Raw genomic sequence first — 14,287 nt, forward strand, 5'->3', positions numbered from 1 at the left:
AACCTCCAGGACCCCCTCCATCCTCCTATTCGTGAGCTGCCTGGTCCAGAGGCAAAGTACCTCAGACACCTGGGCCACTGGATCTGCCTGGGTCCCTGCCCTGACTCTTGGGAACCTTGAAGGGTCCACTGATAGATGTATCCCTATCCTAGATGGTAGCCCCAGGTTTGGGGGTGCTCTGACCACTCATTTCTACAACGATACAGATCACATGATATCAGATTATGTTCCGCCATCTGCAGAACTCTTCATTTCGTAACAGAGGCACAACTTGGGAGCACGACTGTCTGGATTTGAATCCTGGCTCTGAAACTTAAACTCACGAGCTCTAAGGCATTGGTGGCATTACCTGCCTGTGCCTCAGCCTCACCTGAAAAAGGAGCTATAATAGAACCTATCTTGCAGGGTCACCCTAAGAAGTAAAGCAATTGCCATATAAGCATTTGTTCAAAACAACAACTCTGCTCAATACTCTGTAATAACCTAAACGGGAAAAGAACCTGAGAAAGAAAAGATACACGTATAACTGAATCGCTTTGTGGTACACCTGAAACTGACACAACATTGTTAATCAACTATACTCCAATGTAAAGTAAAAATTCTTTAAAAAATAAAGGGAGATGCAAAATGCAAATCAACAACAACAGAAAAGTATGCAACACCGCCCCTCAAAAAAAAAAAGTATTAGGGTAAGGGTAAACAGAAATAACATGAAGGGAGGAGGTGTATGAAAAAAAAAGAATGATAATATTTTCAGCCAGATAGAATAAATACCTTTAAGACTTTTCCATTTTTTAATCTCCCCCCTCATATGTAATTAAATGGGCCTCCTTTCCTCAATAAAGCAATGGATTTCTGCTTGCTCCAGAGAAAGAGGGAGGGAGGAGTGTGAAGATAAGCGCCTGAAACTAGAAAAGCCTGACAAAATCAGTTGTCAGTCTGTGAGTCTAAGCATTTGTTTTGCTACTTTTCTTCAGTTTTCAACCAGATGAACAAGCGTCAAATAAGACCGCTTTGAGGAATGGTTATAAAAACATTCTCAGAGCTCAGGAAGTACTTGTAACAGAACGACACTAATTAGAATATTTTACTCTACTTAGGTCAGTGATTATACTCCATCTGACTCACCTTCCCGGCATCTTCTAGTTCTTTCTTATCTTTCAGTGCTTGTCCAGACAGCATTTTCATTTCAATAACTCCTGCTACTGCAATAATGGGTACAATTGCTAACAGTAGAAGTGTTAACTGCCAGCCATAGATTAAAGATATAATAATGCCTGTCCCAAGATTTGCTATATTCTGGGTAATTACAGCAAGCCTGGAACCTATAGCCTGTGAAGCAAACAAACGAAACACTGTCAGAGAGACACTTTCATATTATCTTTAAAACCCATGCTTATATATTTTTTTAAGGATTATGATAATTCAGCTTTGTGAAAATCTCATCTCCTCGGTTATGAAATAAAAAGTAAAGGTTTACTTGTAAGTCTATTTGGTTTCTAAAATGAGGATCTCCACAACTTCAGAATAAATACTTAAAGTAGATCAATAATTCAGAGTTCAATTACATATATCTCTCTCATCTGATTTTTTATTACCAATAAAATTTTCATTAAACAATGACACCGTGATCCCTAATGCAAGCTCTGCAAATTAGCAGGATAAAACAGTCTGACAATTATATTCAACTGGGACTGTTGGAAATTCCCAGTGTTAGATAGATACATAACTACCCATAACTTAAGCCTAGTATTTGTCATTGAGGGTATACAAACACTGGTTGACTAAAAAGTTCGTTCAGCTTTAAGTAAAAATAAAAAACATTTTTCATTTTCACAAAGAACTTTATTGAGCAATGTATTCACTAACTGAATGAACTTTTTGGCCAACCCAACATCTCTTGGCCTATTTCAGATGCTTATAGTGTTTAGAAAAAATACACAGAGCTGAAAGTTATGGAATTTAAATTTAGAATATTAAGCAGGCATCAGAACCTTCAGCTTATATGCCAGAGGGAGCCTGAAGCATGATTTTCAGGAGCATGCAGTTATTTCCAACTCAAAAGCCAGAAGTCAAAACATAAAGTCAATTTACTCCACTACTCTATACTTCTCTCCTTTACCCTGGAAACACCCCATGTCCTCAAGCCTTTCCAAATTCCCGCCCTGGCCCTCGGATCTGCTTTTTTGGAAATGGCCCATGTTTTTTCCACTCCCCAGATGTCCTCTGCCTGAGGGGGGCCAGTCTCAGGGAAAGATTATGATGGAGTACAGTCTAGAATGGTCACTGCCACCTCTGTGACTTTGGACAAATTCTTTCCAACCCCAAAATGAGCAGGTACATTGATTAACACCTAAAGTTTCTGTCAGCTCTGAATTTTTGGGACAGAATTCTTTACAAGACCCGTGTCTCAATATCGACCCTCTGAAATCATTCAACACCTATGTTGATATAAACACCAAACCAGTAATTAGGGGTAAATGCTGTTAAAATAAGCTACCAGTAACTCTACACATTAAATTCCATACCAGGGAACTGCACCAGGGCTGAAAGAAACAGCATAAATAACAGAGCATTTATTTTTGTTTGATGCAGTCACTGAGCTTATGATAAAGGGATGCTTAGCCAAACTTGGTGTAAGTCAAAGAGTAGAGTGGCCTTCAAAGCCAGCTCTCTTTATTTGCACATTTTCAATCTCAGAGTCAAAGATTATAACCTGGAGTTAAGTCTGTGGCACAGGGATATCGAGACTGTTCCTGTGCTCAGTATGTACAAGTCCTACTCAGAATTCATTTCCCATAGCACCTGACTGAGAGAAGCATTCAGAACATCCCCCAAGTTCACGGCAGACGAATTACCCCGATACCTAAGGTTTCACAGATATAAATGTTCAGCTGTGGATGATAGCCAAGGCTACAGACATAAGTAAAATGTATCAAAGATGACAAATTCTTCTTTAGTGTACATGAAAGATGATCTAAAAGACCTAGAACCTTAAGCTGGAGAGAAAGTAAGCCCCTTGGCTTAATGTGATTTAATGCTTCCAGGGACACTGCACTGGTTACCAGTCTTTAAAGACTGACACTCACTGTCCCATCATCTATTCCTCACACAGAGAAGGTGTCTCTAGAACGCTCCACGGGAGAGCATGGATTATTAGTAGTAGCCAAGTCATTATCATTTTGAAAGTAAGAATGAGAGTAAGTAATACTCCAAAACCAGAGTCCAAGAGTGAAGCAAGGTAAGACAAAATGCTCAATACCTGAAACCCACTAAGACTCTCCTCACAGGGTCTTTATCCCACTGTGCTATCACATATTTGTAACACTTCCTCTCCCACTCATTTTTCTCCCCCTCTCTCCCTGTTTCCCCCTCTCTGGCTATTCATTTCCTCCTCAAAGCACCATCGTATGGCTTGAAGTCCAATTTTAAAGTATGTGTGCTTACTGGGGAAAAAAAAAAGCCTATTTCCTGAAACTCCTTTTGAAATTAAGAACATTTAACTTCATCTTTCCCTCAAATACTTTCTCCCAGGGGGGGAAAAAAATTTTTTTTAATACATAGTTGCTTTTGACTTCTATATGGCTCTCATTTGCTTTTTTCTCAGAATTCTAATCCTTACATGAAAATTAAATAATTTAAAAGCCCACAATTTCATAAGCAAAATATTGAAATATATTTTCTTCTGATTTATGGTTAGCAGAATTAAACTACTTGCTCAAAAATACATCAGAGAAAATGTTTCACTGATGGTGAAATATGAAAAAAATTTAACTTAGATAAACATCATCACTAACTATATACACACAGACTTGAGTTCACCCTGTTTTACGTGGCAATGATCTTTGACAGGACTGCTTGGCTTAGGTATGTATATATATAAAAATTACACTACTTCCTACTATGAAATAGATACACACACACGTGTGTATGTATATATATGTGTGGATATATATGTATAAATGTATATACATACACACATGTATCCACTATCATAAACAGGTCAGCTGGTGCCATATAGGGGATTCAACTGTCCTCTCTCAGCCAATTTGTGATAACAGCTATATTGGGCTTTCCTGGTGTCAATGATGCTCCCCAATCTGACTGCCTCCCCTTCCCTGGTCTCTCTTTTTTAGCCACTTTTACGTTCTGGAGAACAGTTCTGACTCAGAGTGGCTCATACAAGGTGTGCAGGTGTCGTCCGTGCTACTGGGGCCATGAAAGTGGGAGTTGGAGGAAACAAGCGAGAAGCAGACACCTGACCCTGATAGGCAATTAGGCAGAATGGAGTTCCTGGATGTGGTCAAGGGTGTCACAAACAACACTGCAGAGGGGAAGGACTGAGCACTAATTCTACAAACACAGCAAAGACATGACTTAGAGGAATTATGAAGGCCTGACTGCCAGTGCACAGTGTCCAGACAGCATCTGCTCAGGGTTTGGCTGCAAGGGGCTGAATTAGTGTGTTTCCTCCAGGACGTGTCCCCCTGTGCTAAATGGGATGTGGGACATGTGTGTCGGTGAAAGCACATGAGCGCACACGACAAGGTCTATGTGAAAGGGATACTAAAGTTATGGCAGCAAAGTTTAGCTAGGGAACTCAGGATTGAGGAAATTTCAGGACACAATTTGTCCCCGGTGCTCACTATCCCCAGGAAAGGCTCTTCCAGGGAGCTAGCCGAATGGATTAACCCCAAGCTTGTTGATTCTCATGCTAATTTAAATAAAAAATAAAATAGAGTAATACTTTACATCCTCCTCCACCTACCAACCCATTTCTCTGCCCCATTTACCAGAAAATCCTGTAATGATTTGTCCAATTGTGTCCTAATCCTCTTTCCATCTTTCTCATAAACCCATTCCCATCAGGCTTTTGCTCCCATCACACCCCTGAAACAGTTCTTGTTCGAACCATAAGCACCTTTGGGTGGCTACAGCATTGTACAATGTTTGCTCGCCTTACAAGCTTATCAGCAGTATCTGAGATCCTAGACTGCTCCCTCCTTAAAATGCTTTCTTCATGTTGTTCTTGGACACTGCTCTTCTCCCTCACTGGCCACTTACTCTTGCTCTTCTTCACTGGGTCATCTCATAGCCCCGAGCTCAGGGCCCAGACCCTGCCATCTTCGCTATGCTCCCATGCTTCCTTGGCTATCTCCTCCTGCCTCATGGCTTTAAAAGCCACCCATGTCCTGAAAAATCTCCAAATGTGTTTTTCCAGACCAGCCTTCTCTGCTAACCTCCAGACTTGCAAATCCATCTGCTGTCTGGACATCTCCACTTGGATGTCTACTGTGGGCATCTCAAACCCAACATGTCCCAGACACAACTCTTTCAACAGGCTTCCCGGTTTCATTAAAAAGCAACTCCATTTCTTCAGTTGTGCAGGTCCAAAATTTTTGGAGTCATCCTTAAATCCCTTTTCTCTAATATCTCATACCACATTCAGCCGGCCAACAAATTCCGTTGGCTGTACCTTCAAACTATACCCAGAATCTGATTACTTGTTATCACTTTCACTATGACTCTCCTAGTCTAAAACACTATCTTCCCTCCCCCGGATGATTGCAATAGACTCCCTGCCTCTCCCTGACCCCTTCAGCCTATTCACACAGCAGCCTTTAAAAATTTCAGATCATGTCCCTCCCATATTTAAAACCCTACAATGGTTTCTCATATAAGTTCAGATATGATGCTGATCTCAACTCTTATATAACTTTCGCTTTCACTCATTTTATTCCAGCCACATTATCCTCCTTGCTGTTTTGGGAACAGTTGTAGAAATAAATGCTCCAACCTCAGGGCCTTTGCACTTGCTGATCCTTCTGTTCAGAATGTGCCACCCTAGACATCTATAGGGCCGGCATCTTTCCCTCCTTCATGCCTCTTGAATACGTTGCCGCATCATCAAGATTGTGGCCTTCCTTCCCTGACAACCAGCAAGCCCCTACCAGCATATCCTGCTGCCATTTTCTTCCACAGCTCTTATGACAATCTGACATCCCATAAGGGCTCAGGAAGGGCATGGCTGTTGTCTCTTTTAGGAAGTTCCAAGTTATTTCAGGCAGTGTACGTTCTGTTCTGTTAGATTCTGCACAGCTTGAGCTAAACCTCAATTTCTGTTGATTTGTTTGCTTTAAGCATTAAAGCAACAATGCTCAAGGTTTACATTGAGATTTTTTAACTGTATCTGCTTCCACATTCATAACCTAATTTATTTTTACAGAAGCCCCATATATTAGTTATAAGAAATGTAATCATAGTACTCTTACAGAAAGATCAAAAGTTAAAGATTGCTAAGGTTCAAGGGAGGGAAAGACATGGCAGAGATCACATGCTTTTTTTCTCCCAAATTCCACATCATCCTGTAGATTTTTGTCATAAACAGTTGTAGTTAAAGGAGAAGTTGTCACTTTACCCACAAATCAAAATCTGCTGGTTCAATAGTTTCTAGTTATATCCCTTAAAGAGATTCACATAGTAGCAGAATTTAAGTTTTATAGTCTGAGCGAGTTGTTCCTTCTACCCTTGTTTCCATTTTTTCATGCTCTTTTCATTTCTTTCAATCTTTTTTTTTCCACATCTTTATTGGAGCATAAATGCTTTACAATGTTGTGTTAGTTCCTGCTGTACAACAAAGTGAATCAGCTATACATATACATATATCCCCATATCTCCTCCCTCTTGCGTCTCCCTCCCACCCACCCTATCCATCATTCTAGGTGGTCACAAAGCACCGAGCTGATCTCCCTGTGCTATGCGGCTGCTTCCCACTAGCTGTTTTACATTTGGTAGTGTGTATATATCAGTGCTACTCTCTCACTTTGTCCCAGCTTACCCTTCCCCCTCCCCGTGCCCTCACGTCCATTCTCTACGTCTGCACCTTTATGCCTGCCCTGTCACTAGGTTCATCAGTACCGCTTATTAACATTTCATATATATGCATTAGCATACGGTATTTGTTTTTCTCTTTCTCACTTATTTCAATCTGTATGGCAGATTCTAGGTCCAGCTACCTCATTACAAATAACTTAATTTTGTTCCTTTTTATGGCTGAGTAATATTCCATTGTATATATGCGCCACATCTTCTTTATCCATTCATCTGTTCTTTCAACTTTTTAAGATTTTCTTTGCTCCCCTCTGAACTTTAGTGCCCCTTAACTTTCTTACAGCAACTACACACATTCTTTTTTTCAGTAGCTGTTATAATTTTCTGGGGATTAGCAAAGCATTAACACAGACTGAATCTTCATGATATAATGATAAATACTTCCTTTTCTAAATAATTATCCTTCCACATGTATTTTGTTAATAGCACGAATAAGATGGCAAATAACAAAACAAAGCTTATAAGTTATCTATACACTATACAGTACATGATATTTAAATAGTTAACATTTTTTGCCATAAGGCACATGATATATTGAATAGGTTAAAGTTTGAACATTTTCTTAATGATGATGAGAATTAACTGTAGGGAGAAAATTAGTTTCACGCTGAAATTCAAAATGGCCCATTAGAACAATCACAGCAGAAAGGAGGCAGTCAGTACCCCTTGAACTTGAGCAGCGTCAGTGGCAAGCCTGGTCGTCAAGGCTCCCGTGGTGTTTTTAGGGTCGTCAAACCAGCTCACATCCTGTGACACAGAAAATGATTTCATTATCTTAAAGCCCGATGCTTGAAACCCTCAGCTTGGAGGGCAGTGACAGGGTCAGGTTTATTTATCACTTATCCTCCCACATTAAGCATTCAGGATTTGATACTGAATAGACAAGAAAGGGACTTAAGTGCAAAGTCATAAATAAACCATTTAATTTGTCAAAGAAACCTTTTGAGTGCCTACTTGGTTCCAAACATAATTTCTAAGTGTTGGATCTATTCAACAGTGAACAAAAAAGACAAAGTCGCTGATTTCATGAAGCCCAGATTCTAGTGATGGAAACCACAGATAAATATATACCATGCCAGGTGATAATAAATGGTAGGAAGAAAAATAGACTGGGGTAAGAAGGAAAAAAAAGTGAGGGAATGCACTATTTTATAGATTGGGAAGGGGAGAGAGAAGTCCTCTCTCAGGTGACGTTTGAGCAGAGAATTGAATGAAGAGAAGAATGAGAATATCTGAGACAAGGAAGAAAGAGCATGTGCAAAGGCTCCGAGGAAAAGGCATATTTGATCTGTTCACATACAAGCAAGAAAGCTTAAGGGCTGCCACCAGTCTTAAAAGCACCTCTGTGGGAATGTGTAAAGCCGCCTCTTCCCCTGGACAGACTTCTATCCTCACTGGGCTCTCCCACTCCTCGTCTCATACCCGCATGCAATGAGCCAATGGGTATAGAGTAGACTGTGTATGGGAGAGGGGGCGAAGCTACAGGAGATGAGGTCTGAGAGGCAGTGGGGACCACATCGTGTGTGACCTTATAGGTAACTGTAAAGATTCCAGATTTGGATACTTCCCTGGCGGTCCAGTGGTTAGGACTCCGCACATTCACTGCTAAGGGCCCGGATTCAATCCCTGGTCAGGGAACTAAGATCCCATAAGCTGCGTGGCGCAGACAGAAAAAAAGAAAAGAAAGAGTCCAGGGACTTCCCTGGTGGTCCAGTGGTTAAGAGTCGGTCTTGCAATGCAGGGGATGCCGGTTCAATCCCTGGTCAGGGAACTGAGATCCCACATGCTGCAGGACAACTAAGCCCATGCCGCAACTAATGGGCCTGGGTACTCTAGAGCCCGCACACCGCAACTAAGACCTGATACAGCAAATAAATAAATAAACATTAAAAAAAAAAAGGAGTCCAGACCAATCCTGACCAATATGGGTAGCTTTCAGCAGGTATGGGGCAGAGGAATGTGATTTGCCTTTTTATCTTAGAAGAATGATTCTGGCTCTTGGGCGATGAACCCACTGGACTGGGATAAGGATGGAGGCAGCGGGACCAGTTAGGAGGCTGTTGTAATATTAAACAAACTAGAGGAGTCGAGGAGGACTCCAAGGTCATTAGCCTGTACAACCGGTAGAATGGAGGTGCCATTTACTGATATGGGGGAGGACCAGGAAAGGAGCAAGCCCTGCGGGGAGGGGAGAGTCAGAGTTCAATTTTGGAAATATTAGGTATGAAATGCTTAATAGACATTCACACAGAGAAGTCGAATAAACAGACAACTGTGGCTCAGGGCAGAATAAACCAATTGGGTTTAAAAAAAATCGACAAAAGAAATCTAGATTAAAATTTAGCATTCAACATAAAATAGGATTTTCTTTGGAAAACCACTTACACTTTTCAATACAAAAATACTAGAAAGACTGTGAGTTTGAAGTACCAGTTTATGTCTGTTACAAAAATAACTATGGTCCTAAGAAGTTACCTCGACGGTTGATTTGCAATTAAAGCAGTATCTATCATTTTCCCCAAAAATTATTGAAGGAAAAAACCACAGCATTATAATTTCTTATAGTATGTATCCATTTGCTTTTAAAAATTGTTCAGTGCTTAAGTGCCTCTCCCACTGAAATGTAACTTCCGTGTACTAGGGACCATTCTGATGTGAAGGCCTTACAATACCTAGTATTATGCCTTGTAAGCAGAAGGCACTTAATGCATGATGGCTGGACTTAATAATTTATGGAGAAGGCATTACACAAATCATCAGCTCAGCTTCCAAAGAATAATGGACCTAGGAGTTGGCCTGGGGGCTGGAGGGGCAATGGGGCATTTAGCCCTGGACCAAAGCCTTGAGTCTAAATCGAATGTCACTTATAAATATGGTTTGACGCCCAGCATATCCGGGGCACCCAGATGGAGCATCATAGTATTAGTGAGTTTAAAATGGAAAGTTATGGGGCTTCCCTGGTGGCGCAGTGGTTGAGAGTCCGCCTGCTGATGCAGGGGACACGGGTTCGTGCCCCGGTCCGGGAAGATCCCACATGCTGCGGAGCGGCTGGGCCTGTGAGTCATGGTCGCTGAGCCTGCGCGTCCGGAGCCTGTTCTCCGTAACGGGAGAGGCCACAACAGTGAGAGGCCCGCGTACCGCAAAAAAAAAAAAAAAAAAAAAGGAAAGTTATAAAGTCACAGACAAAATTTGCATGATTGTTAAAGAAACTTTCCCCTTTGAACTGGGCTGCTCTGGGTTGCATGTCCAGAATCCCCTTCCCCCTTTCCGCAGAAAAACATTCACATCTGTCTGTTGTTAGGGTTCCGAAGGTGTTAAGTGTGAGAGACATTCCATTAAATCATTCTCCGCTAGCAACACTGCAGCTGGAATTAACATATCAGTCTAGCCCCAGCGAAGAAACTGAGCAGCAGGGAATGGGCCATGGGGATGACTTTTGATCTGTGGAAAGAAAGGGTACAGAAGGCATTTCCTGGTGGGAAGAAACACAAGTATCCTGGGTTTCCCAGGGGAAAGAAGGAAAGAAAGAGAGGAAAGGGATGAGAAGCATGGAAGATCGCTTCCACCTACTCTGCCTACAGCTGCTGAGACAGAGGCTGGAGGTGAATCTGCCCTGGAGACTGCCACTTGTCTCGCAGGGACCCCCGTCCTTGCGCCCACCCAGAGGGGACCTCCCAGGGCAGGGCTCTGAGCCTGACCTGGCGGACGGTTCAGCAGCATCTCTGATATGCGATTGAGGGAAGATCAATACAGGAGCTCTGAGTAACCTGACAGCGCCCCACTGCTTCCCCTGCACAGGGCACAGCGGGGAGTTTTGCAGATCCCAGGCACAGTCCTCAACAGACATACCTGTCTCAGCATGGATCTGAAAACCATGTATCGGAGCCGCTTGGTGAGGATCTCTCCGGCCTTGCCAAACGTGAAGCCCTGTGAAGAGTAACATGCCCCAAGGGAAAAGACGTGTCAGAGACACAGCCGCTGATGACACAACAGGAGGGGGACTTGGTGTCACTGCTAAAGCAGGACACCAGACGAAGTCAGAAAGCCCGATTTCAAGGCTTGGCTCTCTTTCGGGGACCGTGTACTACGGCGGGTAGCCGCACTGCTGGCAGAGCCGGGAGAGTTGAAATCGACACTCAGGTGGGCCCGTCGGGGATTTATTAGGACTTGGTTTCTCTGTCCCCCGTTCCCCCTCCCGCTTATTTCTCCCCGTGAAACAGGGTCTGTCACTCAGGAAGCTGGGGAGTTGTTCCCAAGGCAGAAGGCACTCTAAACCGGGGGTTTATATTACGTATCATCCAAACCAGAACATTTTTGAGCGTGAGAAGGGGGGCTGTATCATAATTACACCAGGACCCGAGGTGCAACCTGGGAAAACAAGAATAGATAGCCACCTCAGCCATAAAAGATACAGACAACAGAGATATCAAATTCTTAGTTTCCAAGTTAAAAAAAAAAAAAAAAGCCAAAGTCTAGGAGCGAAATAGCTGGAAAGGAAGGCTTACTGAGAGAGAATTTTCTGCACTGCCTTCCCCTTTCCCCAAGGATATAATCTGTGTCTGGGAGGAAAGAAGAGAGTTTTGGGAAAGAAGAAAGTAAGATGTGATTGTACGACCATGCTGGGCCCTGTCTGCGGAGGAACCAGGACAGACCCTCATCCCAGTGAGTTTGGGGATACAGGACCAGAAGGAAGCACTGCTCCCCTTTCTATCTGGAGCGCTGGGGAGTGGCAGTTTACGGATGAGGCTTGCCACACGATGGCCTGCAGAAAGCAGAGCAGAAATGGCTGGATGGTGTATCAGAAGAGGAGAAGCCCTAATAACAGCCTAGTGTGTTGGACATTATGGAGAGCGAGGGAAGAAACACGTGCAAAGAGCACTCTTCCCCGTGGTCCTGACCAAGGAAGACAGGTTGGACCATGTAACGGAAGGCCGCCAGCCCCTCGGGTCACCAACATGAGGCAGGGAGGCAGGGGAGGTGCACAGACCACCACCCTCTACCCAGGGCTGTAATGCTGCCTAACCCTTCTGCGAAAACAGACACCAATCCAGGGAGAGGGGGAGAGGGAGAAACCCTGGATTAACTGAGTTGACGCCTGAAGTTACCAAAATGACTAACTTTACTTGGAAATGACCAGCTGAAGGTTTCTGCTATTAGACTGAATGAAATCTGAACTATCTCGCCCACTACAGGAATATTACTGTTGTTATTTTGTTGAGAACTTTCACTGTTAAGTACTTCACAAACATTGTAAGTCCTCAGGACAAACCTACAATCACCACTTTCCAGAAGAAATGGGGGTTTAGAGAGGCTGGTAACTTGCCAGAGGCTACAGTTCTAAGGTGGCAGACTTGGAATCTGAATCTTCGTCTAAAAAAATCTTAACCAGAATGAGAACCCAGAGCCTGGGGTTTAACCCCACAGTCAGCTCCTTCCTTGCATTTCTAAATGAGGAGTTGGCATTCTAACATCACCATTAGGCACTGTGCCACCTCTGCACTTCTGAGGTCCTGGGATTCAGAGCCTTTATTTTCACCTTGGTTTGCCAAGCAAACCAGGCTCCAGTTTCTCTGAGCATCGTTATGTTACAAAGGTACCACGTTAACTGCCTTTGCTTCACCAATTCAAATCTCCAGCTCAAAGCCTACCTCCCTCCAAATTTCTTAACCAACTGCACCCTCAGCAATCTCTACCTTCTCCCAACTCCTATGGCATTAATAGTTGGTAAGGCAATCTCACATACAATTAGAGTGTCACATTTATTCTAGTATGATCAAATTCCCCAAAGAGACTTGAAGTACTCAGTAACAAAAGAGTCCAGAGCTTTGGACCTCCTATCATGTGCAGAAAAGGGTTCTGTCTGTTCAAAATATGAATACATGCTTACACCATGTAAAATAAAGAGACCTACTGAGAGTTCTATCTTAAACAATTACATGTGACTAATCATTCATTCATTTAATAAGTGATTGTGTTTATTACAACTGCCTCACACAGACCTAGGAACTTCGTCTTATAATCTCTTTTAATTATCAAGCATCAGCTACCATTATCCCCATTTTACAGATGAGGAAACTGAGGCTTACACAGTTTAAGTTACTTACTTGCCCAAGGACACAAAATTAGCAACTGGAGTAACTCATACTTGGCCCTAAGCCTAACACCAAAGCCCACACTGTCTTACTATGCTGAGCTTTTTAGAGCACGTAATCCCTTGCAATTTCATCTCAGCCAAATGATTTGCAACTTGTAAAATCTGACTCTTTACAAATGTTTCCTACAGTTTTTGTTTGAAGACTGACATTTTTCCATCATTAAAAGCGTTCCTTCTCCTTTAGCAAAAGATAAATGATAAACTCTTCAAACATTTTTTAAATCAGTGTAACTGGCTTATGGGGTTCTGGGTTTTGTTGTTGCTTTTAGAACACTGGAAGACATTTCTTTAAGTATTTAAACTGACTGGCAGTACTTATATCCAAACATATGTCCAAGGCTCCCCTAAATCCCATTTTTTAGAGCCTAGTGTCAGCAACAAATTGGTACTTGCCATCGACCTCTACAAGGATTAAATCATGTGCTGCTGCAGCTGCTGACTTTCAACACCCCCTGAAAGGAGCTCAGGGTGGAGACCAGAAAGGAGGCACCCTGTGCTCTGGGAAAAACTGGCAGAACAGGTCTTCAGATAGATATTTTCAGGAGCCAATTTTATGAGTCCAACTCCTGTATCTCCTCATATCTAGAAAAGCACTAAAATCCTTCATGGTGATAACTGCTCCTCGTGACTAGCAGAAACCTGCAAAAAATATGTGCTTGATTGCAATGTATTCCCCCTTCACCAAAATCATATATATACTGACCTTCCCCCTCCCTCCTAGGAGCAGTTTCTCCGAGCTCTCTGAGATGCTGTCTCCCAGGCTGCAGTCCTCATTTTGCCCCAAATAAAACTTAACACGTGGGACTTCTGTGGTGGTGCAGTGGTTAAGAATCTGCCTGCCAATGCAGGGGACACGGGTTCGAGCCCTGGTCCGGGAAGATCCCACATTGCCACAGAGCAACTAAGCCTGTGCACCACAACTACTGAGCCTGCACTCTAGAGCCCGCGAGCCACACCTACTGAGCGCGCGTGCCACAACTACTGAAGCCTGTGCGCCTGGAGCCCCCCCACCGACGCAACTAGAGAAAGCCCATGCACAGCAACAAAGACCCAACGTAACCAGAAAAACTTAACTCGCAACTCTCACATTGTGTATTTTTTAAAGTCAACACCAGCTTTCATTTCTAATCACCAGATTAGATCAAATACTCTCTGCTCCCTCTGACTTCATTAACATTTCCAGTTGGGGGAGGAGAAGGTGGGAAGGAAGGAAGCAAGGGAGCCAGAGGAAGCAAAACATCT

The 14,287-nt window shown here is 42.9% G+C and overlaps 1 protein-coding gene across 2 annotated transcripts in view; it reads right to left on the bottom strand.

Moving 5' to 3' along the window:
- The window catches only part of ABCB1 (ATP binding cassette subfamily B member 1), a 108,878-nt gene that overhangs the window by 23,260 nt on the left and 71,331 nt on the right, over nucleotides 1–14,287 (bottom strand). The window contains exons 19-21 of one of the 2 annotated variants that reach the window (XM_060108867.1): nucleotides 10,741–10,818; nucleotides 7,555–7,638; nucleotides 1,129–1,332 (exon numbers count right to left, since the gene is read on the bottom strand). In XM_060108867.1, coding sequence (XP_059964850.1) covers nucleotides 1,129–1,332; nucleotides 7,555–7,638; nucleotides 10,741–10,818 — 366 coding nt within the window. Of the gene's footprint in view, nucleotides 1–1,128; nucleotides 1,333–7,554; nucleotides 7,639–10,740; nucleotides 10,819–11,189; nucleotides 11,260–14,287 lie in introns of those variants that run through there. The other variant, XM_060108868.1, reaches the window with a different exon arrangement.

This window comes from Mesoplodon densirostris, chromosome 9, assembly GCF_025265405.1.
Source record: "Mesoplodon densirostris isolate mMesDen1 chromosome 9, mMesDen1 primary haplotype, whole genome shotgun sequence".
Taxonomy (NCBI): Eukaryota; Metazoa; Chordata; class Mammalia; order Artiodactyla; family Ziphiidae; genus Mesoplodon; species Mesoplodon densirostris.